At 43.7% G+C, this 27,348-nt stretch overlaps 1 protein-coding gene across 4 annotated transcripts in view; it reads right to left on the reverse strand.

The window, feature by feature from the left end:
* Positions 1–27,348, reverse strand: part of LOC149225112 (phospholipid-transporting ATPase 3-like) — a 471,966-nt gene that overhangs the window by 418,143 nt on the left and 26,475 nt on the right. For all 4 annotated transcript variants that reach the window (XM_089376915.1, XM_089376914.1, XM_089376913.1 and 1 more), the window contains 2 exons: positions 25,191–25,256; positions 24,901–24,962 (listed from right to left, as the gene is read on the reverse strand). In XM_089376915.1, the coding sequence (XP_089233041.1) occupies positions 24,901–24,962; positions 25,191–25,256 (128 nt within the window). The remainder of the gene's footprint in view (positions 1–24,900; positions 24,963–25,190; positions 25,257–27,348) is intronic.

The following is a 27,348-nucleotide window of genomic DNA, read 5'->3' on the forward strand; positions in this document are numbered from 1 at the left end:
GAGTTGCAGCCGAGGGGCAATGATTACAGAAGTAGAGAGGCAGAGAGGGTGCTAAGAGCATCAGCGCAGAAGCCGGGAGAGGGTTGACGTAGAAACAGCCAGGAGCTACGCAGTGCCAAAGAGAGCCAGCGTGGGTGACACAGGGGCTCCAGAGGTTGTCGCAGAGCCTCTAGAGGCTGACTCAAGGCTAGCTAGGGTGACGCTGGGCCAGAGAAGCTGACACTGGGAGATTTGGTGGGACAAACTGGAGCTGAGAGTTGTGGGATTGTACATCCAGGGTTTTTAGCCGGAATATCTGTCTCCGACTTAGAGGTACTACTGCCGAGAGCATTCTCTGTTGGGTAAGCCATTTCTGGCACCCAGATTGTATTCTAAAACTGCTTAATAATAAAACCCTCAGATAGTTGCATCGGTTTTCCCGCATTGGGTTTTTCCAGGGACATTAGTTCAAAAATAACGGTGTCACTTGCAATGTTTTAAAACTCTGACTCCGACACCGACTTGGCCGAGGATCGACTCCGACTCCTACTGGATATCGACTCAGCCGGCTCAATTTCAATAACTCGGTCGTTGTAAAAAATACATTAAATATTTATTTTTTTATAAAAAACATAATTTTAAAGATTTTCATTCATTGATGATGTAAATTAGGTCTGATAAGATAAAAGCCACATCTAAGAGCCAATTGAGAGACCTGTACAGGTTGCAAATCAAATAACAATCTGACCACAAAGGTATCAACATCTTGTAATATACGACATAAACATCCCACAGATAAATGACTCTCTCAAGCGAGCTTTTGCAATCCCACAGAATGAGCTCAATTGATATTGCTATGTGTCTTGCTTTCAGTTATATGACGGTATCTTGGTAGTGATTTATCTATGCTTTGACCCTGATGGCATTAGAGGTCTCTTCAGCAACCATGGCAAGAATGGAAGGCTATTTAATATTTATATATACGGAGTATAGAATCTAGATAACTAGCTTTGGGATTTAGTCTTATCAAGAAGAAGAAGAATATGGATGTTCACTCCTCAATTCAATGATCCTCAAAACTGCCGAAATCATGTATGGTTCAAAGTTAAATAGCTCAGGAACCACTGCAAATTTTCGTGAAATGGAATCTTCGCAAGAAGAGTTACTTTCAGAATCAAACATTGCAACAAAAAGCATGGACAGTATTTCTCTTCTGGCACTATTAGGAAGTGAACTGAGTCAATGCATACATCTTCTCTATGTCATCAGAGCGAATCAGTTGATGTTGAAATATTAGTGACCATTGACAATCTTGAGGCAAACAACGGTCCAAAAGGTGTAGCTTCTAAAACAACAAAAGATCAGGCAAATACACCAAGTACTATTTCATTCAAAAAAGTTACAGTGGATGATTTTTTGTGTTGCTGCTGCAAAAGGTTACTATATCATCCTATAGTCCTGAATTGTGGCCATGGTAAGATAAAGATTCTCCAATATGATTGCAAGGACAGCTGAATATACACAGCCATTACCTTTGGATACCCAGTTCATCAATGGAGGCAGAAAAAGTCGTTTTTTTATGTCACCAGGCCATTGTACGTAACCCGGTCGGGTTGATACGGACTTGGCAGATCCGGCTTGGTATTAACCCGGCCGGATGAACCGCTTCAATGGCAGGGTTGCAATTTTCAAGGCTGGCTCGGACCAACTCAGCGGAGTTGGTTCCGAGCTGGCCGTTTTTTAAAACACTAGTCACTTGTGTGCTTGTTTTTCCTTCAATTGATGATTTGTATGTGTTGAGCATGTACTTGTATTTATTTTCAGTGTTTACATGGTAAATAACTTGTTAATTAGCAGAACAAGTAGGAAGAAATAAATCATAAAGTACATGAAGGATTACTATAAGATAGACTTAGAAATTCCAACAAATTGCACTCTCTAGATTTACATATATAAATAAAGCAATTATCAACTCTATATGTAAGCTACAAAATAGTTCTTAGGAGTATTGTCTATTAATTTTTCAATGTTCTATGTTGTAACAATCACTTAGACAATTTCTTTTCTCAATAGAAATCACTTTAGCCAATTAATTCTCAATCACACAATAATAATAAGCAATTATAGATAGAACAATAAACCATATGTACAATAGAAGACAACCAGGATCAATAGAGACAGATATTTTTGGTCAAAGGCTAGGGAAAAACCCCACAAGAGGCAAAACCCAACCAGATTCTTCTTCTGTTAAATGTTCAGCAGAGAGGTACATAGTCCAAGCACATCACCAACTAGTCAAAGGTCAAAGCCTTGACCAACCAAGTCAACTAATCAATATCCAATCCAATATGAGCATAAAAGTCAAATCTAGTCAAATAACAATTCTGCAATTTTCAATGAAAGTCAAAGATCCATGAGGAGGACACCTCAAGGATCCTGCTCAAACTTTTGTAGCTCTCTGGGACTACATCACTAAATCACCCCACTTCACTCCTGGAGGTATGTATGTGAACATAGCAAACTCTTCCTCTATCCTAAAGGAAAGCTTGTCTATTTCCATGGATGTTGTATGTTGGCCCTGCTTCTCCTACTTGTCCTTCTTTCTAAGAGGACACTACGTACTATAGTGGCCAAATTCGCCACACCTGAAGCACTTGACCTTTGGCAAGTCGTTCTTCTTCTTTTGTTCCCATTGCCCTTAACTGTGACCCTTTGATGCTAGAGCCACATTCTCCTCCTGCTTCACACCCTTCGTTCTGCACCTATTGTTGCCACTGACGGAGCAGCTCTTTAGCAGAGCTCGTCTCAACTCCTCCTATTGCATGTCGGACCACATTTTGTCCTACTCTGGTAGCCTATCTTTGCCCAATATGCTTTGGACAAAAACTTGCCAATTCTCTAAGACACTATTTACTGCCAACCATACTAACTCGAAAGGTTGAGGTGCTGCCCCAACAGCTGCAAGCTGGTCTCGGACCTCCTGATCTCTAGTGAGGAAGGGATCTATGCATTCCCCTTTCTACATCCTGATGCATCTCAGCTTCTCTTCCAGGAACATCTTTCGTTGCTCGAAAGTACCCTAGTATACCGTGGACTCTAGAGAGAGTATCCCACATCTCTTTGGTGGTTCCCTTGGCTGCTTATGTGAGACTATATGATCCTGGGCTCCATCTAGGATCAACCGCTTTGCCTTCGCCATTTCCTCCCTGTACTCCTTGAGTTGATCTGCATCCTGGAGAACTGCTACCACATTGTTTATGTAGGCTTTCAGACCATATTCATCTAGACGGAAGGACATCCTAGCCTTCCAAATGACATCGTTGGAGGAACATTCCAAATTATCCTGATCTCTAAGCCCCACTGTGGCCATCACTGAAACTGTCGTAAACTCCCTCTTTCCCTCTGCTTGGTTGTTGCTCTGCTACTCGCACTCCCTTCTAGAATGCACAGATCTGCTAGCTGCTACTGCCAATCTGCAATGGAAAATCGAACTTTTGAAACTCGAAGTTCCCTGAGAGAAATATTCCCTCTGTTGTGTGTGTTTTTCTCTTCCACCTGACACTGATTCTGTAACTGCAAACTACTGCAAAACCCTCTGCGTCCAACCAGAAATCTGCTCAGTGAAAATCTAACCTATTGTTGCTCCCTCTAACTGCTGGAATCAATATCCTGGGCAACTCGACTTTTTTGCCAACCTGCAACTGAAAATCGAACACTAGCCCCAGTAATTCAGCCTATCTGTCTAGGTACTGCGCAACTTCTGATAATTTCGGCTTGTTGCTCCCTCTGAACAGCGAAATTATCTCCTCATGTTTTGAGCTTCTCGGCTAATCTCTCACGCTCAGATACCATGTGAAAATTTCATCTACCACAGCCACTGGAAATTATTTTCCTAATTGTTAATTTATTTAACAATTTATCTGTTTTCTACCATGGCATATACCAAATAATTCACACTGTGATTTTTGCAAATAAATTGCAGAAGAAAAGAGCGCTAGAAACTGAGAAAATCTAGCACACACACACATAAATTTTACACAGTGATTTTTGGACAAATGTCCTCGGAAAAACCCAATGTGGGAAAATTCGTGCAACAGTGAGGGTTTTTACTATTATGCAATAGTGAAATTCTGAGTACAATTTGGATGCCAAAAGCTGACAATCCACAGCAAGAAAATTTGGCAAAGATACTCCTTAAGCAACCCCGACACTCACGCTGCCTACACTCGCGTTCCTGCACTCACACATTCTTGCACTTGCTTGTTCTTGCACTTGTGCATACCTGCACTTGCACGTTCCTGCACTCGCGCATTCCTACACTAGGAATAACTCAGCCTCTTGTTGTTGCCTCTCCAGAACTGGAAATCTTCCTTCAGATCACTCTCCCTACTCCTCACTGAGACATCGTCCTTCTCTGGCTCGAACTCTACTGCTACTAGCTCAATCTGAACAAGGCACTGTCGCTCTAGTATAGTCATCATTACCACATCGATCCATTCTTATATCTTCCTGTTGGGACTCCAACGACTGAGATTAAATCTTAATCAACAGCTCAAATCATTTCTCGATCGATCCATGTAAGTTTCTAGAGAATTCTCACCTTGACTTAATTAATTCACACTGTGATTTTTGCAAATAAATTGCAGAAGAAAAGAGCGCTAGAAACTGAGAAAATCTAGCACACACACACATAAATTTTACACAGTCATTTTTGGACAAATGTCCTCGGAAAAACCCAATGTGGGAAAATTCGTGCAACAGTGAGGGTTTTTACTATTATGCAATAGTGAAATTCTGAGTACAATTTGGATGCCAAAAGCTGACAATCCACAGCAAGAAAATTTGGCAAAGATACTCCTTAAGCAACCCCGACACTCACACTGCCTACACTCGCGTTCCTGCACTCACACATTCTTGCACTTGCGTGTTCTTGCACTTGTGCATACCTGCACTTGCACGTTCCTGCACTCGCGCATTCCTACACTAGGAATAACTCAGCCTCTTGTTGTTGCCTCTCCAGAACTGGAAATCTTCCTTCGGATCACTCTCCCTACTCCTCACTGAGACATCGTCCTTCTCTGGCTCGAACTCTACTGCTACTAGCTCAATCTGAACAAGGCACTGTCGCTCTAGTATAGTCATCATTACCACATCGATCCATTCTTATATCTTCCTGTTGGGACTCCAACGACTGAGATTAAATCTTAATCAACAGCTCAAATCATTTCTCGATTGATCCATGTAAGTTTCTAAAGAATTCTCACCTTGACTTAATTAATTTTGATTAATTAACCAGTTTTCCTATGTATGGAAACATTAAAAAATAGGTTAATAATCTAATTAAGCTCTCTCTAGGTGGAATTTCTAGAAACAATTTATGGGTTATGAAGATTTCATGTATTCCAACCTCTTCACCAAGTTCCGTGACTAGAACACATTCGATGATACAAAAACTAACCCTCCTTCGCACATGTGAACTCGGATCCTGCAACTTCAGACTAAATCAAACCGATGAAGAAGAATGAATGTGATGCCTCCAAGTGATGTCAATTGATGTGTATTTCTATGAGATCTTAGGGGTCGAATTTCCTCTTCTAGGCCGACTTGTACTTTTGAAGGTGATTTGGACCCATATTAAAAATAATATTTTCCCATGTGCAAATTTAATATTTTCCAAGGACTAGTGGGCCCTCCTTAGGGTATGTTGGGCTTCACCAAGGAGGGAATTGCTCCCTCAACTACCATTTCAACATTGTCTCTACTGTAATCAACTGCATATATAGGAAGTCTGCATGCTAACTGTTTGTGGAAATCAATAAACTAGTATGAAGAAGAACTACGGAAGATAGTTGTATTCTCTATGTCTTATTGAGTAAAGGGTTCTTTTTCATGAATGTGCAGATACTTAGAACAATGTCTTTGTTGTAATAAGAAGCATCCAAGGAACGTTGTAAAAATTTGTGAAATAAGTTACTTTCGCCTGTTGGGTCACCCAAATACCATCATTTTACCAACCTTGCACTTCACTTTTAAACCATATTTGTGGAACAGGATGATTCGCTCTCCTGTGGGCCAGGATGATTAGTTCTCCATGGCATCCACTGGACAGGATGATTCGCTCTCTTGTGGACAAGATGATTCGCTCTCTTGTGGAACAAGATGATTCGCTCTCTTGTGGGACAGGATGATTGGCTCTCCTGTGGACAGGATGATTAGTTCTCCTATCAAGGCATCCTACCCATGCAGTCTGGGACTCATGGGAAGTACCTCTCATCTGATCAATGAGCAGGGAAATGAGGATAGGGACCATAGTAGTACCGATGGACGCATCGTTGTATCTACCGTACTCCCTATGCTAGGATGACCTTCATTGATCTGGGATCAATGATACTAGTCTAGGACCAGTGGTAGGAGTTGTACCCACTATGACACTGACTTCGAGTCGGTTGAGGACTGGTCTGGGACCAGTGGTACACACTCTGAGACTGACTTTGAGTCAGTGAAAGATGATACTAGTCTAGGACCAGTGGTAGGAGTTGTACCCACTATGACACTGACTTCGGGTCGGTTGAGGACTAGTCTGGGACTAGTGGTACACACTCTGAGACTGACTTTGAGTCAGTGGAGGATGGTATGATACATCCTCGATCATTTCTTCTTCTTCATAATTCGGACAAAGCAGAGCAGAGCAGAACAAAGCAAAGTAGAGCATATCAGAACAGGGCAGAACAGAACAGAGCAAAGCAGGCAGAATAGAGCAGAGCAGAGCAAGGGTCAAGTTGTACAGGGTAGTGCATTTGATGGATGAATAGTTGCGATCGACAGACGAATTGCAGATGGAGTTCTCCCTAGTTGAGAAGGAGTGTTAAAATTGGCAACTAGGGCCAAACTCCATGTGGATCATCTTATTCATGGCTGATAATATTTTTATTAGATTCCTCTCATCGAGAGGTGTATGATTGATATAAAGATCATCCGATTTCGATAAGTATTTATGGAGATATGAATTTATTTTGATTATGGAATAATTATCAAGCCGACCAGCAACTCATGGAGGCTCAAAAGCCCAATAGACGCATTTATTCATCATCAACATTTGTATATAAATACAGGAGGTCTTTTCCTCATTTGGACACTCACTCTCATCACATCTCTCTATCTCTCCTGCGCAAAAAAGAGGCTCTTCTCCTACTACGCAGAAAATGACTCCTCTCACATGTGTGGAAGGAAGGACGCAGATTTAGGGCTGCAACTGCAGATCGGAAGTTTGACCAGCGTTGACCATCTTTCTCTCTCTCAAAACTGCGTTGTAGGTGGATCTGACTCTCCTTAGAAGGCTGCATTTTTTGGTGAAGGAATCAAGCCGATCCGACGGTCGGTTTGCAAGATATTGTCTGCCCTAGTTGAGGGTTGATCTAGGGTTTGCTACTGCTGATGTAAATCAGATCTATGTACCATTTCTCTCTGCTGAATTATTGAAGATAAAATAAGATTTGATCAAAGGGTTTCCCCATATTGGGGTTTGGTCCCTGGCTAGCCGCCACAACTTGTGTCTCTTGTCTTGGCTTGTTTTCTATTGATCATTTAATGTTCTATCTGCACTTTACTTAATGTACATGTGATTGCTAATCTGTGAATAATAATAAGAAAAAGAAGTCAACTGCTCTAAGCATAGAACATACCATAATTTAACAATATGTCCATGTTGATGGTGGTGTCCATATCGAGTTGCAGTGTTGTTGAATGATGAGTGTGCTCTTGGTGTATCATAGCTTCACCTCTGCATGACAAGATGTGCGGAGTCTTTGATGGTCTTGGTGTTCGCTTGATGTTGCATGTTGTAATATTCCTAATTAGCCATGGCTAATTGGTATATTCGATTTTGCTCAATTTTGCCTTCTATAGTTATTTATAAATAAAAAAGTGAGCAAAGAGGAGACATAACTCACTTTTAGAATAAAGTCTCTCCCTAGTAGCACAACATTGTAACTTAAAGGGGAACCAAGGGGGGGAGGGGGGCCAAAGAACCACGTAGAGGAGGGGCCCACGCAGACACTTGGAGGGACTGCGCAGATGAAGAGGAACACGTGGCAAGAGAAGGAGCTACGTTGGAGGAGGTAAGGCTTGGGGATGAAAGAGGCCAACGCTATAAAGGAGAGAGGAGCCTCCTCATTTTCTCATGGGATTATGAGCATTTGAGCTAGTCACTTCGACTTGGAAGCATGCTGGCTATTTAGCCCCGGGGGACTTCGAGTGCCTACTCGGGCAAGGTAGTTTTAGCAGTCTTTTTGCAGTAGTATTGATCTTTGGCATTGAGGAGGAGTTGAGCATTGGAGGACTGCGCAGTCTTGAGAGAGAGGGACACAGTTCTTCTGGAGGTAGTTCCAGATTGGGGGTTTGTGGAGGATTTGAGCTGGGAGATTGAGCAAGGGATCAGCCCTTGCATATTGGAGGATTTTGGCTGAGTTTCAGGCAGAGTTTTGGTGGGTTTTATTCAGTGGCAGCGCAGAGCCTTGAGGGATTGCGTGGGTCCTCAAGGGGGCGATTTTCGGGGGTCGACCATTTCAGAAAAGCTTTCTGGGTTTTTCTGGGTTTCTTGAGTAGAGTCCAATTACAAAGTTCCAGCATTTGCTGAGGAGGGGAACAGCCCCAAATCCTCATTTGATTTCCAGCAGCAGCAGCAACACGGCAGTTCTCCAGCAGCTTGGACGCAGTTCAGAGAGAGGCCATTCCTTTACTATTTTGAGTGTATTTCTTCACTTGCCTTGTGCAAGTCGAGGTGCCATCTTTCTGATCACCTCCTGTACTCATTCCATTACTCAGTATAATAAAATGGCTTAGCATTTCTCTCTACATTTCTTGAGTATCTGCTTATATTTCATGTTTATATTATTATATGTTGCACCATTGTTATTTCCATCACTTTGAGCTTCCCAGTTATTATATCATTTGTACGTATTTGGTTGGAGTTTACTGGGGTTTGGGGAATATCTCTGAAACAGGATATTACAATGGTATCAGAGCATAGATCTGGCTCAGCCTGTGGAGCTAGCAATCTATGACACTGGGGGAAAAGCCCTACATCTGTTACAGAGGTAGGAGATACAGAGACACTGGACGTAGGTTGGAGAACACCTACGGGGAGGGAGACTGTGTTCCTGTGGTGGACGCAGAACAGAAGGAGCCTGTGGTGGACGCAGAGCAGGAGGATCCGATGGCAGATGAGGACGGAAAGAGATTTGCGGACATGCTCCTCAAATCAGTGCAGGACCTGTCGAGGCAGATCGAGGTGATGGGGCAGAGATTCACGGCAGTGGAGGCTAGACAGCGTGAGAACCCACGGGTTTTCTAGGTTGGTGAGGGATCGGGTACATCCCACCATTTTCCAGAGCAGGGTGCCACTCAGCGTGACACTACTCAGCAGATGGCCTCACATGCCCCTACACGCTCTACCATGCCCACTTTCCTAGGAGCGGGGGCTGGAGCCCAGCAGGAGACAGAGCCCGGTCACATGGGCAATTATTTTGCAGAGTACCAGGCCTATGGGCAGGAGTTCAGGGACGCTCTCTCATTCAGAGACTTTGTTCAGCTCCAGTAGGATAGTAGACCCCGCGATCATCATATAGGACACCGGCATTATCACGATGGAGACACCCACTGCACAGCTAGTAGATTTCACTTACCTACGTTTGACGGTTCATCAAACAGTTCGGCAAGGTCTTGGGTGGAGAAGCTGGAAATCTATTTCCAGCTTAACCAGATGTCGAAGGCAGAGGCCATCAAGGTGGCGACATTACATTTGGATGGTGAGGCCCAGGATTGGTGGTTCCATGGGATGGTTACACTCGGGCATTCCACAGTGACGATGTATGCCGAGTTCACCAGGAGATTGATGGAGAGGTTTGACCGGAGGGATCCGGAACAACATTTTGTTGAGCTGACGAGGCTCAAACAGACCGGGAGCCCTGAGACCTACATCGCAGACTTCTTGAGGGTTTCAGTGATGGTGCCAAACCTGTCCATGGCACGGTGGATCTACATGTTTGTGGAGGGGTTAGCAAAGCCACTTCGGGGTCTAGTCAAATCCACTAGACCAGCCACACTCCAGGATGCTATTAGCAGGACCCGGGACTTACAGGATGCCTTACCCAGGACCCGGACATCTTACCCCCAGAGACAGGCTCTCCAGCCTAAGGGGAAGGATGTGAGGATTCCACCTCCAAAGGGGAATCCAAGACAAGCACAGATTGATGATGACGCCAGGAGGGAGTTGAAGAAGAAGCGGTTGTGTTTTACCTGTCAGGAGTCGTGGGCACCAGGACACAGGTGTGCTGCTGGCAAGGCACACTTTATTGAGGTCTTCTCCGAGAGCAGCGGGGAAGAAGATGAGGAGGATGATGTGGAGGCAGGAGATAGTCATGTCGTGCAGGGTCCTTTGCCACCTCGAGCACCAGCAGTAGGTGGTGTAGCTTTTGCACCTACCACAGGGGCCCTTACAGCATTGCGAGGAGTTCCCAAGTATTTGATGTTGTGCGTACGGGGGACAGTACGTGGCCAGCGAGTATCAGTTTTGGTTGACAGTGGGGCCACCCACAACTTCATCGATGCACAGTGTTTGAGTGGAGAGGTATACTGACAGAGAGCTTCGATGGATTTTCAGTTCTGGTCTCAGGAGATCAGACCATGGTGTGTGCTCGTTATGTTCCAGAGTTATTAGTGACGATGGCCACCTACACACTGACTGACTACTTCTTCGTGATCAATATTCCGAACACCAACATAGTACTGGGTGTTCAGTGGCTTATCACTCTAGGGAAGGTCACGACAGATTGGAAGGCCCTAGAGATCGAGTGGGATGATGAGAAGACAGGGAGGCATGAGAAGATACAGGGACAGCACACATACCCGCCTTAGACTGTTTCGGCTCATCGGATGGAGGCAGTCTTCCGGAAGGGAGACATAGAGTGGGTAGTGGCGCTGCGTGCATCAGAGACAAGGACCACAGGGCAGCCAATGCACCCAGAAATACAGTCCATCCTTGACCGGTATGCCACAGTATTTGGGGAGATTCTGTCGGGACAGCCACCAGACTGGGGGTTTGAGCACACCATCGAGCTTGAGCAGTGCATACAGGCAGTGATTACTACCCCTTATAGGCATCCCAAGACCTATCGAGATGAGATTGAGCGGGCCATTCCGAAGTTGCTGGCTCTTGGGCACATTCGGCCGAGCACGAGTCCTTTTGCTTCTTCCATGGTATTGGTGAAGAAGAAGGACGATACATTGAGGATGTGCTTTGACTATAGGGCCCTGAACGAGAAAACACTGAAGAACAGGTACCCCATACCCAGGATCGATGAGTTGATGGATGAGTTGAGAGGAGCACGGTTCTTCTCAAAGATTGATTTGAGATCTGGGTACCATCAGATTCGCGTGAGGGAACAGGACATTCCCAAGACCACCTTCAGGTGTCACTATGGGCACTTTGAGTTTTTGGTGATGCCCTTCGGGCTAACCAACGCCCCCGCTACATTCCAGTCTTGCATGAATCACATCTTCCGCAATCATTTAAGGAAGTTTGTGTTGGTGTTCTTTGATGATATCCTCATTTACAGCAGGACTTGGGAGGAGCATCTCCAGCATATTGAGACAGTATTGCGCATCTTGGAGGAGCAGCAGTTCTATGCCAAGCTCTCCAAGTGTGAGTTTGGGTTGACGGAGATGTTATACTTGGGACACATCATAGGGGTGGACAGAGTGAGGGTCCACAAGGAGAAGATCAGGGCCATCAGAGATTGGCCGGAGCCGAGGAACGTGACAGAACTTCGAGGATTCATTGGCATTTGCACCTACTACCGGAAGTTCGTCAAGAGTTTCTCACAGCTTGCTGCACCCCTGACGGATTTGACGAGGAAGGGGGCATTCAGTTGGTCGGATACAGCACAGCAAGCCTTTGATAGGCTCAAGGAGGTTATGAGCAGCTGCGCGATGCTTGCATTGCCGGATTTTTCGCAGCCATTTGCTTTGGAGTGTGATGTGTCGGGAGGGGATCGGTGCAGTATTGATGCAGGGAGGTCACCCTATAGCCTTTGAGAGCTGAAAGCTCCTTCCGCACGAGAGGTTGTATTCTATATACAACAAGGAGATGCTGGCCATCGTGCATGCATTGGCCAAGTTCCGGCAGTATCTAGTGGGTAACAGGTTCAGGGTGAGGACTGATCACAACAGCCTGAGGTTCTTTTTGGAGCAGAAGCAGCTACAGGAGAGGCAGCAGAAGTGGATCAGTAAGATCCAAGCATATGACTTTGACATTGAGTATGTCAAGGGTAAAAACAATGTGGTAGCAGATGCCCTTTCACGTAGACCAGCCACGTTGTCTCTTATGAGCTTGAACGTAGACTGGAGGGCCCGACTCTTAGTTGAGTACTCCAAGGACAGATTTGCATGTGAGGTTCTGGATGGGCAGGTGGCAGATGACAAGTACAGGGTGGTCGATGAGATCATCTACTACAGGGACCAGATCTTCTTGACTGAGGAGTCTCAGCTCAAGAAGAAGATACTTCAAGCATCACATGATTCACCATTGGCCGGCCATCAGGGGTTTACCAAAACCTACAGGGCCATTAGAGAGAGGTTCTCATGGAAGGGCCTCAAGGAGGACGTACTCCAACATGTCCGGGAGTACGATGTTTGCCAGAGGAACAAGGGGGAGATGAACCATCCCGCAGGATTATTGCAGCCTCTTCCCATTCTGGGGGTGAAATGGGAGTTTATTTCAATGGACTTCATCACAGGGTTGCCCATGGTACAGGGCAAGGATTGCATCTTTGTCGTCGTTGATCGACTGACAAAGTACTCGCACTTTTTCACCATATCTGCACATTACACAGCAGCACAGGTGCCCGAGCTGTTTTTCAGAGAGATCTTCAAGTTACATGGTCTTCCCAAGACCATCACCAGTGACAGGGACAGCCGTTTCATGGGCGGATTTTGGCAAGAGCTTTTTCGGTTGGTGGGGACAGAGTTGACATAGAGTACCAGTTATCACCCACAAACGGATGGGCAAACAGAGATAGTTAACAAGTGGTTGGAGGGCTACTTGCGTAACTATGTCAGTGGGCAGCAACGAGCATGGCTGAAATGGCTGCATCTGGGGGAGTACTGCTAGTCTGCTACAACACTACACATCACATGTCCATTGGTATGTCACCATTCTATGCTTTATAAGGATATCATCCTTTATCTTTTGCTGACGTAATGTTTGGTACTAGCAAGGCTCTGAGAGCCAAGATTTGGATCCAAGAGAGTCAGGATATTCTCCGAGCTCTCAAGGATAATATGGCTACAGCGCAGAACCAACAAAAGTTGTACGCTGACACGAATCGGGTGGAGAGACAGTTTGAGGTAGGGGACTTGGTCTACCTATGATTACAGCCATACCGACAGTCGTCACTGAAGCAGAAGGGGGCTGAAAAGCTCAAGCCCCGCTTTTATGGGCCATACAGGGTGATACACAGGATTGGACAGGTTGCGTATGAGTTGGAGCTGCCCCAAGGCAGCAAGATTCATAACGTCTTTCATGTATCATGCCTGAAGAAGGCATTGGGGCAGCATGTGACAGTGACAGATGAGCTACCACCCACAGATGATGAGGGGCATTTGGTGTTGCAGCCAGAGGCTATCATTGATACTAGGGAGAGGTAGCTACGAAACAGGACAATCCGGGAATTCTTGGTGAGGTGGAAGAATTTGCCGGATGACAATGCCACTTGGGAGAGTGAGAAAATTTTACAGCATCCATCACTTCAGTTGCTTGAGGACAAGCAACATTTTGTTGGGAGGGATTGTAATATTCCTAATTAGCCATGGCTAATTGGAATATTCGATTTTGCTCAATTTTGCCTTCTATAGTTATTTATAAATAAAAAGGTGAGGAAAGAGGAGACATAACTCACTTTTAGAATAAAGTCTCTCCCTAGTAGCACAACGTTGTAACTTAAAGGGAAACCAAGGGGGGCCAAAGAACCACGTAGAGGAGGGGCCCACGCAGACACTTGGAGGGACTGCGCAGATGGAGAGGAACACGTGGCAAGAGAAGGAGCTACGTTGGAGGAGGTGAGCCTTGGGGATGAGAGAGGCCAACGCTATAAAGGAGAGAGGAGCCTCCTCATTTTGTCATTGGATTATGAGCATTTGAGCTAGTCACTTTGACTTGGAGCACACTGGCTGTTTAGCCTGTCTGCAGCATTGTTTAGTGCACTGAGTGTCTCTGTTCGGAGATCTCACCCTTAGCCCCGGGGGACTTCGAGTGCCTACTCGGGCAAGGTAGTTTCAGCAGTCTTTTTGCAGTAGTATTGATCTTTGGCATTGAGGAGGAGCTGAGCATTGGGGGACTTTGTAGTCTCGAGAGAGAGGGACGCAGTTCTTCTGGAGGTAGTTCCAGATGGGGGTTTGTGGAGGATTTGAGCTGGGAGATTGAGCAAGGGATCAGCCCTTGCATATTGGAGGATTTTGGCTGAGTTTCAGGCTGAGTTTTGGTGGGTTTTATTCAGTGGCAGCGCAGAGCCTTAAGGGATTGCGTGGGTCCTCAAGGGGGCAATTTTCAGGGGTCATCTATTTCAGAAAAGCTTTCTGGGTTTTTATGGGTTTCTTGAGTAGAGTCTAATTTCAGAGTTTCAACATTTTCTGAGAAGGGGAACAGCCCCAAATCCTCATTTGATTTCCAACAGTAGCAGCAGCACAGCAGTTCTCTAGCAACTTGGATGCAGTTCAAAGAGAGGCCATTCCTTTACTATTCTGAGTGTATTTCTTCACTTGCCTTGTTCAAGTCGAGGTGCCACCTTTCTTATCACCTCCTGTACTCATTCCATTACTTAGTATAATAAAATGGCTTAGCATTTCTCTCTGTATTTCTTGAGTATCTGTTTATATTTCATGTTTATATTATTATATGTTGCACCATTGTTATTTCCATCACTTTGAGCTTCCCGGTTATTATATCATTTGTACGTATTTGGTTGGAGTTTACTGGGGTTTGGGGAATATCTCTGAAACGGGATATTACACATGTGCATGTATCCCCTTCGTTGGTACTTGGTATGCTTCATGTGTTCATCTGTTCACGAACAAGTCTCCTAGCATGCACTCCTTGTTCATCTCGTTCGTCGTCGCGCCATGTCTCATCCATGTACCTGTCTCTGTAATCACTCATGACGAGACGACATCAAATCCAAAAATCCCCTACTCTACCATGATGCATCATCTTTCGTTTTCGGGTGCAGGTGACTGGGAGAGAGGACAAGGCTCTGAAACTGCACAGAGCACATTTCAGGTCGGGATGTGAGGCTCCGAGACACTGTCGGGAAAAACTATGCAAAGGTCACTAAGAGGTTGGGTTGAGCAGTCCAAGACAACAGTGACATCTACGGGATCTGGCTCAGCTGGGAGGCAGAACTGCACAATTTTTCTGGGGAAGGTAGTGCGGGCAGCAGGAGGCACTGGCAGTGAAAACTGCGCAGATTTCTAGAGGAGGCCAAGATCGGGTTGCAGGAGCTTGTTGGCCAGAACTGCATAGATCTGGGAGGCAATCATTCAGGACATGTCTGCACAGTTTCCGGGTTGAGCGGGGTATCGAGCAGCTGCTGGACTGTCCATGAAAACTGCGCAATTTTCAGGAGTGGCGAGCAAGCCGGCAACGGGACTGACTGACAAAACTGCGCAATTTCCAGAGACAATGCAGTGACAGGCAACGAGTGCATGTCCCTCTTGTCTACACAATTTCTTCAGGCAATGCAAGCAAGCAGGATAGCAGCTTTTGCGCAATTTTTGGGAGAAGTGCAGCCCTAGGTCACTACCCAAGTCAAATTCTCCGGTTGACCAGCAGAAGGCTTGATGGATAGGCTTGTAGGAAGCACAAACTGAGATGGCTTCTTGGGCAACTTCTGCATTGTTCTAGGTGACAGTCAGCCAGGTTGATTCCAGGATTGCGCAGTGCAGACTGCCTGGAAGGCAGCCTCAAGCTTTGTGCAATTCTGGGCAACAGTGCTTGGTCACTAAGGGTTGAGACTGCACAGTGCAGCTCAGTGGAGGTCTGGCTGATGGAGGGTGGTCTGGTCGACAGATCTTCGGTAAAATGGTTAAGTGTGTGAGCGAGTGAACTCGTGTATACATGACCTTGTGAACACACACTCACATAACTCGACGACAAGACACCTCAAACCAAAAAGGCAACATGCTCAGTGTGACTGACTAAAGGGTGTGAGCGACAAGTGCGACAGTTGAGATAGATCATTGAACTGTTGAATTTTCTAAGTCTATCCGTTAGAAAATTAATCTGTATTCTACCTATTTATTTCTTCTACTTGTTTAAGTTCGAACAAGTTATTTAAAACATTTAAATACCCAAATAACCACAATACAGTCGCAACATCTACAGATCATCAACTAAAAGAAAACAAGCACACAAGTGACACCGTTATTTTTGGACAAATGTCCCCGGAAAAACCCAATGCGGGAAAACCGGTGCAGCTATTCAGAGGGTTATATTATTATGCAGTCTTTCTGAGTACAATTGGGTGCCTAACCAGCTCACCCGACAGAGAAAAATACACGGCAACAATACCTCTATATTCGGAAACAGGTATTCAGAAAACCTGTCCCACGAAACCCTCTCCGGCACAACTGAAGCTCAGCGCTGGCCCTTCTGGCCTCTGCGTCAACCCCAAGACCCTCTGTGTCAGCCCTTTGAGGCACTACACACCCTCTAGGACCCTCTGCGTCACTCCAGTAGCCTCTACGTGGATGACGCGGTCCCTCTAGCCTTTGCGCTATTTCTGTTGGGCTCTATGTAGCCTGGAGTGGCTACTGCTCTCGCTCTCTCTACTTCTGCGTTGGTCTCTCAGTACTGTCTCTGCCTCTCTGTCTCGTACTCACTGCCCCTCGTTGTTGATCACTGATTCAACTTTATTTAGCAACCCCGCTCTAGCAAAATGAATAACTGATCACTCTGGCATATTCTCCAACTGACCCTCAAGCCTCTTCTTATACTTTTCTCGTTGGTTCTTCAAGGGGCGATATGAAATCTCAAATCAATGGCTAAGATTAGTTTTGGCTTGATCCATGACTTTTGGAACCTTCTAACCCGATTTTATATTAATACCCATTAATATTTTATTTTTCCTAAGTTTAGACTTAGAAACTCCATCAAAAATATTAAGTATTTTAATATCTCCCAAACCGGGTACAATCTGTCCAAACCATTTCTGGGTCTTGGAGATCTCATGTGCTTTAGCCTCTCCACCATTTTTCATGGCTAGAGCACATCCGATGCTACCCCAAATCAACATGAACAACCATGATGACACTTGCACGGCATTGCATACAACTTCATGTGTAAGTGCAATAGATGTTTACATAACGAACACAACTTGTTCACACAAAGGCAGACCTTGAACATAGCCAGAACAAGACCGCAAACATGGCATTGCCACCAACATGCTAAAAGATGACCAGTGAACGGTCAAGCAAAGAGATTGTAAAGACTCGACACGAGCTCATGGAATGAGCCTAAGTGTTTGCAATCATCAAGGAAAAACCAAGGAAGGCTCCAAAATTGGATGCAAGCCAAAATTTTGGAGGGTGTTGTAGCCGCTACAACACTTGGTGACACACTGGTTGAATACCAGCTTCTCTGTTTCAGTCCATTGACCGCACAGGGACTTGGTCTATCAGGGAGTATTGAATCTTTGTGCGGGTTACTTCGGTTTCCCCACTTACCCCATGGGTAGACATGGTTCACCTTTTGCCAACTCAGTCAAACACAACAACAAGTTTCAACTTGATCATAGTGTTTCAAAATCGAGAAGGGTAGTTTGGCTCGCAAGTTTAAAATTTTCAGAGTATAAGTTTCAATCTCTGGAATTGCTCCACTACCAGCAGGCCTTGAAAGTACCCCGACAGAGTCACGCAGGAACACACACATTGCTCCACTACCAGCAAGCCTGGACAGTACCCCGGTGGAGTTGCATGCTTCACCTCTCTGCGCAGAAAGCCTTTCTCTATTTTTGCCTTTGTATTATTTTTTAAAAGAGCACTGTGCATAGGCACTTATTTATTTTGGTGGCGGAAGAGGGATCCCGACTTATTGAGAGCAGAAGAGGTTGATCCTTCAGAGAAGCATGTAAGACCTCTAATTTAAGTTTGCTCGTTTAGATTTCCCCTTCTCTGTATCTACTAGTTGGATAAGCTTGAACACACAGAGTAGAAGACTGAGTACAGGCATGGGGTTTCCCAATGTGGACACAGGTTCATGGTTGGACCAGAGCTTCCCTTACAGACAACTCGTATTTTATGTCAAGACTTCATCGGTCGAAGGTTACAACCAAGCACAGAGAAGACGGACACAGGACTAGCCAAGTGCTGCAGTGTCACAAGACTCTTTGGATCTCAGCCACATACTCATTCAAAAGCCAAAACTCAGTAGAGGGCAGCACTTATTGACAAAACCAAAAATAGCATGATATTAAGCAAACAAAACAAAGTGAAGCAAAAATAGCAAAGCAAAGCGAAAAGACAACAAGCAGTAAACAAACTATGTACATGGCACGGGGCACAGCCTCGGGCTATTGAAAATAATGCTTCATGTCTTGGTCATTGACAGGAAGGTTGTCAATCCTCCCGTTAAGTGATTGCAGACGGTACGTGTGTCGGCCAATCTTTTCTTGAACAGTATATGGACCAATCCACAGGGACTGGAACTTCGTACGTTTGCCTTTGTCTTCATGGGGTTTGTCCCATTTCAAGACTAACTCACCCACATCGAAGTCAGCGTTCCCTGCAGACTTCTTGTCAAACCATCTCTTGATACGGTTTGAGTGGAGTGTGAATTTTTCTTTTGCTTTCATCCTTTCTTCCTGCAACTTGTGAAGTGTATCCATCCTACGTTGGACTAGCAAACAAGGCTTGCCTTGGGATTCTTGGGAAGTTGGGACAATTGGAGAGCAGGCAAGTAGATGTTTGGCGAGAGGATGGTTTCTTTCCCATAAACCAGGAAGTATGGCGAAGTGTTCAAAGAGGGTTTGGGTGTTACACGGTCAGCCCATAAAGCATTCGTCAAAGCGGAGTGCCAATTACGTTGTTCAGAGTAAATGGTCTTCTTGATAATGTGGTTAAGGTTTTCATTTGTAGCTTCTGCAAGATCATTTCCCTGCGGGTATTGGTTAGCTAATGGTTTAAGCACGATACCATATTGCAATGCAAAATCATAAAGCTTTAAAGACGAAAAGTAAGTTGCATTGTCAAAAACAAGTGATACCAGAACGCCAAATCGTGAGATGATGTTCTGTTGAAGGAAGCTGATGACTTCCTGGTCATTCACTTGCTTAAGCGAAACTGCTTTTGTCCACCGCATGAAGTAATTTGTAGCTGTCAAGATGTAGCGGTGTTGTTTCGACGAATGTGGGAAGATTTCCCCAATGATGTCTAGGCCCCACTGTTGAAATGGTTCAGTCACTGCAACAGGGTGCAGCGGGGTTGCTGACCTTCATGTTCTGTCGGTGCATCGCTGACAGACCAAGCACTTGCGAGCATAGGCATGTGCATCCTTGAATAATGTGGGCCAGTAGAAACCGACTCGCATGACTTTTTGCACAGTGGTGTTTCCCACGAAGTGGCCCCCGGCTAGTCCGTCATGTAGATCATGCAAGACCTTCTCTGAATCATGTGCCTCTAGGCACCTGAGAAAAATTTCATTGTTGTGCTTTCTGTAAAGCACTCCGTGCACCAACTGATAAGGTAATGCTTTAAGGCAAAGTGCCCTCTTCTGTCTCATGGAGAAGTGAGAGGATCTGGTGCCATGCTCAAGATATTGGCGCACATCTTTGTACCAAGAGTTTCTGTATGAAGTGGGTGGTGCTCACTCTACATCGTACATCTTGATTTCTTGCTCCCAACCAGTGAGCTCTTCTTCTTCCTCCTGTGCATGGACTGCTTCAGCTACGAGTCTACAGAGACCATGACCCTTGACAGTGTGAACTGGCTTGATGTCAAGATCATATTCTTGCAAGCCTGTCATCCAATTTGCACGTCTTTCACCCAACTCTTGTTGTACAAGCAGTGATCTAATTGTTGGGTGTGGCACAAAGACTATGCAATGGTTCTTTAGCAAGTAGGGTTTGAAGTGTTTCACCGCCTTGTATACTGCATATGCTTGTTTGTCGATGGCAGGGTAGTTGAGTTCGGGTCCTTGCATGCTTGCACTCATGAAGGAGATGGGATGTTCATCGTTTAGCTCATCCTTCTGAGTGAGTACTATAGCAAGCAAATTGTCAAAGGCGAAGGTGTATAACAAGAAATCCTTGTTAAAGTTTGGGCTGTAAAGTGCAGGTGCATCTGCTATAGCCTGCTTGATACAAGTGAATTCATTCTTTTCCTTCTTACCCTAGTTATAGATTGCATCCTTCTTGATCATGTCTTGCATAGGTTTCACTATCTGCGCATAATCCAAGATGAACTTCCGGAGGAAGTTTATCTTTCCCAAGAAGGACTGCATGGCTTTCTTGTTGGCTGGGTGAGGAATCTGTGTGATCGTCCGAACTCGGTTCGGATCAACCTTGATCCCACTTCTGGCAATGATGTGCCCGAGGAGGTTCCCCTTAGACACTGCAAATACGCTTTTCTTGGGATTCAAAGATATCCTATATTTTCGACATCGCTCGAATATCTTCTTCAGATGGCATATGTGGTCTGACCATTTTTTGGAAAAGACAGTCACATCATCAAGGTACACCACTATGCTCTGTCCAATAAGTCCATGGAAGGTGATGTCCATGGCGCGCTGAAAGGTTGCGCTTGCATTCACAAGCCCAAATGGCATTCTTCTGTAGGCGAACGTACCCCACTTGGTATGGAAGGTAGTTTTTAGTCTATCAGGTTCCGCTACCAGAACCTGGTTGTATCTCGAAAAACCATCGAGCAAAGAAAAAATTTCCGCTCCAGATACTGTCTATAAAATATGTTCCATCAATGGCACGAGGTAGTTGTCTTTGTCCGAGGCGTGTTTCAAGTTTCGGAAATCAACGCATAAGCGGATCTCCCCGGACTTCTTACGTACAAGAACTAAGTTAGAAACCCACGTAGAATGACAAACTCTATAAATGATCGTGCATCCAACAACTTAGTCAGTTCTTTCTATATGAGGGGTTCAAGTGACGGATGTACTTTTCTCAACTTCTGCTGAAATGGCTTGACCCCTTCTTTGATCAGAATCACATGTTGGATTATTCGCGTGTCATATGTTTTCAAATCATCGTATGTCCACGCGAACACATCCCGGTACTACTTGAACAAGCAAACAAAGGCTTGTCGCTCCTGCGATGTGCAACATGTACCGAGATTGACGAACTTCGGATCTTGTTCTGTTCCCAAGTTGATCTGTTCGTGCATCATGGTGGAACTATGGGTTTTGTTGTTCCTTGGCCCTTGGAAGCGGTTCTGCAAGTCATAGAGCTTTTCGAGAGATACCACACCCTTGGGGATGAGGTTGCCTTTCTTGTCATCAGTTGCAGCTTGCAGAGACTGCTCATGCTCATCTTCGTCAATCGTTGTGTCCTTGAAGACATTAGCTTCTAATCTGGGCCGTTGAATGTCAATGGGGATATTATTTAAGGATACTTGAGGGTCACTTGAAAAAGACACACACAGAGTTCAGAAGTTCGATTTTCTAAAGCAAAGCAGCTGTCGGGAGATTTTCGATAGTGAGTTGTTGTAGTGAGGAGCAGGGATAGTTGGGATGGAGTATTTTCTCCAGGACCCAGGATAAGCAGCAGAGAGAGGCAAAGAGACACCAAAAGGGTTGACGTTGGGCTAGAGGGGCCCACGCAGAGCTTGACGCTGGGCTGGAGGGGCCCACGCAGAGCTTGACACTGAGCCAGAAGGGCTCATGCAGAGACAGCGTAGTCATCCAGAGCAGAAGTCTGAGTTTTGCAAAGGAGCTAACATTTCTGAGCCAGGAAGGTTGGAAATTTCTCCAGAAGGCAAGACGTTTCCCAGTTGAGCTGATGCAGAGCCTTTTGAGGCTAACGCAGGGCCTATGCAGCGCTAGCGCAGAGATAGTCGGGGACAATTGGTTCAGCTGCCAAAACAGCCGGGATTTGCCGGGTAGAGTGAGGTAATCTCACTAAGTTTTTTTTGCCAGTTTATTTTCTCTGGACCTGGATTGCCGAAAGGGCATCTAGAGTTGTACTCAGAAACTATTGCTTGATAATATAAAACCCTCAAATTTGTTGCACCGGTTTTCCCGCATTGGGTTTTTCCGGGGACATTTGTCCAAAAAATACGGTGTCACTTGTGTGGATTTTTCTCTATTGTTTTGTTCTTGTTTTGAGCAAATTACTTAATTAAGTGAAGGCTGCAGTTGTATTAGCGTCGATATTCATTGTAGGAAGCAGTAGATAATTTGTTTCAGTGATTAACAAATAGGAGAAGTTTAATCAGTTGCTACAGTAGATGATTCGGGTGGGATTCTCAAATTTTCACATAGAAGACCTCAAGTACAGTGTTCATGAAAGGAGACCTGGACTATTAGGAGGCATATTTATGGGAGCCCTAGTTTAGCTGATGTAGGGAGATATGTGATTGATAAGAGGGCAGTTCCAGAAGACCCAATGAGCAAACTTCTTAATGGAGCAAAAGGGTTGCTAGTGGGCAAATCAATGAGCCAAAGTTCAGTGACACAAAAGGGGTTGTGATCATTAATAGAGACAAGTTGGGCAGTTGAAGATGAAGTTGCAGTGATCAGCAGATTGGGAGGCAAGGGGACTCGCCAGATGTGTTCAAGGTACGTGGACTGAAAGGGTTGTGGGGTGCCACATCAGCAAGTAGGTCAAGTGTATCTTGTTCAGGGTAGATTGGTGGTCATAGCAGTTGACACCAAGCCCTAGTTGTGTCCTTGTATCAGGGTTGTATGTAAGGGCCATGATCCCTAGTACGGGAGCCCTAAGGCTGTTGTATTAACGTTTTGTAATGTAACATGTAGTGGCTTTAAAAAGTTAAAAATTGTCATGTGCACTAGTTGATTCACTGATGTTTGTTATTTCGTTGTGCAAAGTAGAATTGTTATGGCACTTGAGTGTGTTTGTGTTCAAGATTTTAGACTCAAATGAGATGCTTGAGTGTCGTGGAAAAATCAACACACTTTTCACTATTCGTCATCATCATTCAATGATCAATCACTTCTTCTCTAAAGGAGTGTGCACTAGCTTTTGTCTTTCTTCTTAGACGCAATGTGATCTTTTGTGGAGCGAATTGTCTTAGGAGGGAGATGTTTGCATGAAGAGACTTTTGGGATTGATTGAAGTGATTCTTGTTGGAATTGTGTAACTTTAATGTCATTTTCTTCCATTTTGCATGCTATATTTCTGAAATTAGGATTTCTATGTGTGCCATATTAAAAAGTACAATATCTTTTCTTGAAATCTTGATTCATCTTGGTATGTAAAATTTGTCTTGCATTAATCCATCAAAAGAACTTGGTTCATGCATCCTTTGACCTTAAAATCTCCCACACAGAGAAGACGCTAGGGTTTTTAAAAGAAGAAATTAAATCTTCCACCCTCATCATCCAAGGACCTCTATCATTGACCTCACCCTAAATGACTCCATTGACCAATTAGATAAAGGCTCTTGTCTAGTAGGTGTTGATCATTATAGATTTCTCTTTCTTTAATTTCATGGCAACTAGGGTTACAGTTAGCTCTAAAATCTGCATTTTGTACCAATTTTATGTCCATATGTTATTTCCCTATTGGAAGGGATTGCATTTAATAAATAATAAAAGGCAAAATATAGCATTAATTGAATATTTTAACCCTAAAATTAGGGCTGACGTCTTGGTATTTATTGTTGTCATATGCATTTTCAGCCATTTAAAACCATTGTTTACTTAACCCTAGCTTGCCTCGTTCATATCCTATTGGTCCTTTGTTGATCCTATCCCATATAGGCTATTTTCTAGAGCTGTTATATGCCATCGTAACCTGTATATCTCAAACCCTAACTTATAACAGATCTCTTCTAGATTATAAAGGTATTAGGGAAGTGTACTTGAACTTTAGGCAACTCTAATATCAGCCTTTTGAAGGCCCCGCTGGTACCTTTCCTTCAATCATTAGGCCTTCAATCACCACTAAGCCCTCCTTAATTGAATACCTTTTTGAGGATCTTATGTAGGGAAGCCTCCCTTGTGGGATTAATTTCTCCACTAAACAGCTAGAGAGAAGCCATTGAGATGACAGTGATGGCTGATCTCTTGTTCCCATAATACCTAGGTTGCCTAGTGAGGATATGCACTAGGCTTGCTAGATCTTGTGGTAACAAGGCCACACAAAGTGCCCAAGTGATATTCCTTCTTGCCTTCATGTTGCCTCTTCTTAGCATCATTTACTATGGTTCTTTGTGAAGTTGCGCCCAGTTATTCTAAACTATGATTTAAAATAAAATCATAGTTAATCAATGTCACAACAAAGCTCGTGCCTACTTGTACCAAAATCTTCAACTATGTGACAACAAATTGCTTCCATGTGTAACCATGAAAATCTACATGCAATGATTGGTCAAATGATGTCAATTATTGGGCTCTAAAAAGATTAGAAAGTGCATACCAAACTACTATAACGACTTTTTTTCTTGGGATAAAAATCCTTTCTTGGAATGAGTCAAGAAATAAAATATTCAAGAAGATTTTAAAACCCTCTACATGTTGATCATAGCATTGTATCAATCTTATCATATATTAATAAATGTCAAGACATTCCAACATCATTGACAGGAAACACTTTATTCTTAATAGAATAACATGAAATAACAACATCATAACACAACATAACTATATTTTGGAAACAACACACATGAAAAGACAGACTTTACCTGGTTGGTGCAAGGGACAAAATTGCAATTACTAGGAAGTAGAGGTTAGCCAACCGTCGAAACTACACAAAAGTTCCAAGGATTTTTCAGTTTATGGAAGATATGCTAAGAACAAACTCAACAATCATCATATAATGCAACTAGTCGATATTTGGAAGATTTAATTGCATTTTGAAGAAAGCAAAAGAATTATAATAACATTGAATGAAGAATAAAACCAGAAAGCCTTGGGAAGCACAATTTATATAACTAATTCTGTAGATAGCAAAATTTCATACTAACATACGGACCTGCTCAAACAAACCCTTAGGTAAAAAGGTAAATAGATTGAATTTAGTTGTTGAAACCGAATTTCCCTGAAAAATAAAGAATAATGTCAAAAAGCACTAATAGGATACGTCTAATTTTTAATTGTAAAAATAATTGCAGAGATAATCATTTTGAGCTATGCAAGGACACTACTTTAATATGAAAAGCACTTCAAACTTCATATATCTCAATCATTAGACAAATTTGGACAAATAACACTCAATTTATTCCTTTTGATAAACCCAAAAATAATTGCTCAACGTAGTTGATCTAATAGGACTAGATCAAATAAACTTCCCCTACCCTTTGGACACAAAAAATGACCATTCATTAATTTTGTGTCACCGGTCTAAACAGTGAACCCAAGTTCGCAATTAGTTCTATATTTTGCATTATCTAGTAATAATGTGAACAAGTAGTGAAATCATTGACACCAGTAATTGGGTATTTGAAAGAAGCTAGCTATCAGTTTCTGTCCTTCAATAAAATCCGAATGAAAATAACTATTAGTTAAATGTCGTTTGGATACAGGATGGAGTTCAGGTTACTGTTATGGAAGAAAACATTGGACCAAGAGGTGGACAGCTGGATGGGTGCAAACATGATAAACCAGAATTGAGACTAAGCTTTTCCATCGTGAACTGGCCAAGCTTACAACCAAAAGACAGTTCAAAATCACTGATGACCAATGAAATAAGACAGGAAGTGAAGATTATCAAAGCCAGGACTGGAGCAACCATTAGATGAGTAGCAGAGGAAGTCTGAAGCCTGTGCTCACAGCTAGAAGAAAACAATGGATAATTCAATTCACTGGAGTAGCAGGTAAATACAATGGAAAAAAATATCTTTTCTTATTTTCAGAGGATTCAAGCCACGTTTGCAAGGCAGAGAGTGCCACCTCCATCGCTGAAAAATTTTAAGTTGTCTTCAAATTCATCAGGCTTGCCCACAGATGACTCTTCTACAGATGTCTCTCCCTGCAAGACTTCTCCAATGCAGATGAAAAGCCTCTTGTTCCTGCCACAGGTCATTGACTTGGTTTCCAGCAAAGAGACAGTCTGGTTGATTTTGTAATGTCATTTAAATCCTATGGTTGAAAGAGTCTGTAATGTCATTCACATTTCTGTAAAAAGCGCCTTTGCACAGCCCCAATTCCTCTCTGTAGTTGGCAAAATTTTGCAGTGATACCTAAATTTTGTTTCTCATATAGTTAGAGAAAGGTGTTATCAGAATATCAATGTAATTAAGTGTATGCCTATGGCTCTCTCTGAAATCCCAGGCTACTGCTCAATATCTAAATCTCTCTGAAATATAATATAAATACCCCTGTTTAAGAAAAACAGTTGGAGTTCGGGTTATTGTTCAAATTGGCCATCAATATTAGGTTACTTCACTCTTTTAAACTGAAATCTATAGCCACGTATTAATTGAAACATTCCTTCATTGCAAAATTTCCCCCAAGTACAAAATGGAGAGAGCAAAACTTTATATAGTGTTAGACACCTAATCCATTAGGGTTATGGTGAGGAATATGAACCATCATCGGGAGTCCAAGTGACCTTCGAAGATGAATCCAACAGTCATGAAAATTGTATCTATATGTGTATTCATACTTATCTTTCATTCTGTGTATGATCCAACAGTGGTATCAAAGACTGTCAGATCTGCACTCTACTCTCGTCTGACATTCCCTTGCCCATTCCTCTACTTGGTGCCAGTCTTTCTCTGCATTATTCTTTTCTGTGCCTTTTCATCGATGCTCCTTATGCATCCTGGGGTTTTTTCAGAAACCCTTGCACTCATTTTTTTTGGATTTCCACAAAGAGATTATCCTCAAAACTCGATGTGGAGAATGTCTTCACATTTCTCTCCTCTTGTGTGCGTGATTGATGGGCAGGGTCTTCTGAGTCTTAAGGGATTCAATCTTGGCATCTTCCATCGTCTATTGTCTTCCCTGTTGCATCAGACACTGTTGCGATTCTATGAGCTTCAGCCAAGCCGCATTGAAAGTCCTCTCTAAGATAATGGTATGTGGGGTTTGTTTCTAGGAGGCACTTTGTGTGGTTTCCTATGGTAGCCCACACGATCACTTCATGATCCAATCCAACGAATTCGGGAGCTTTGCCACTGTGTCTCATC

Source organism: Pinus tabuliformis, chromosome J, assembly GCF_031772625.1.
Source record: "Pinus tabuliformis cultivar Carrire ecotype Pingquan chromosome J, CPIR1, whole genome shotgun sequence".
Taxonomy (NCBI): Eukaryota; Viridiplantae; Streptophyta; class Pinopsida; order Pinales; family Pinaceae; genus Pinus; species Pinus tabuliformis.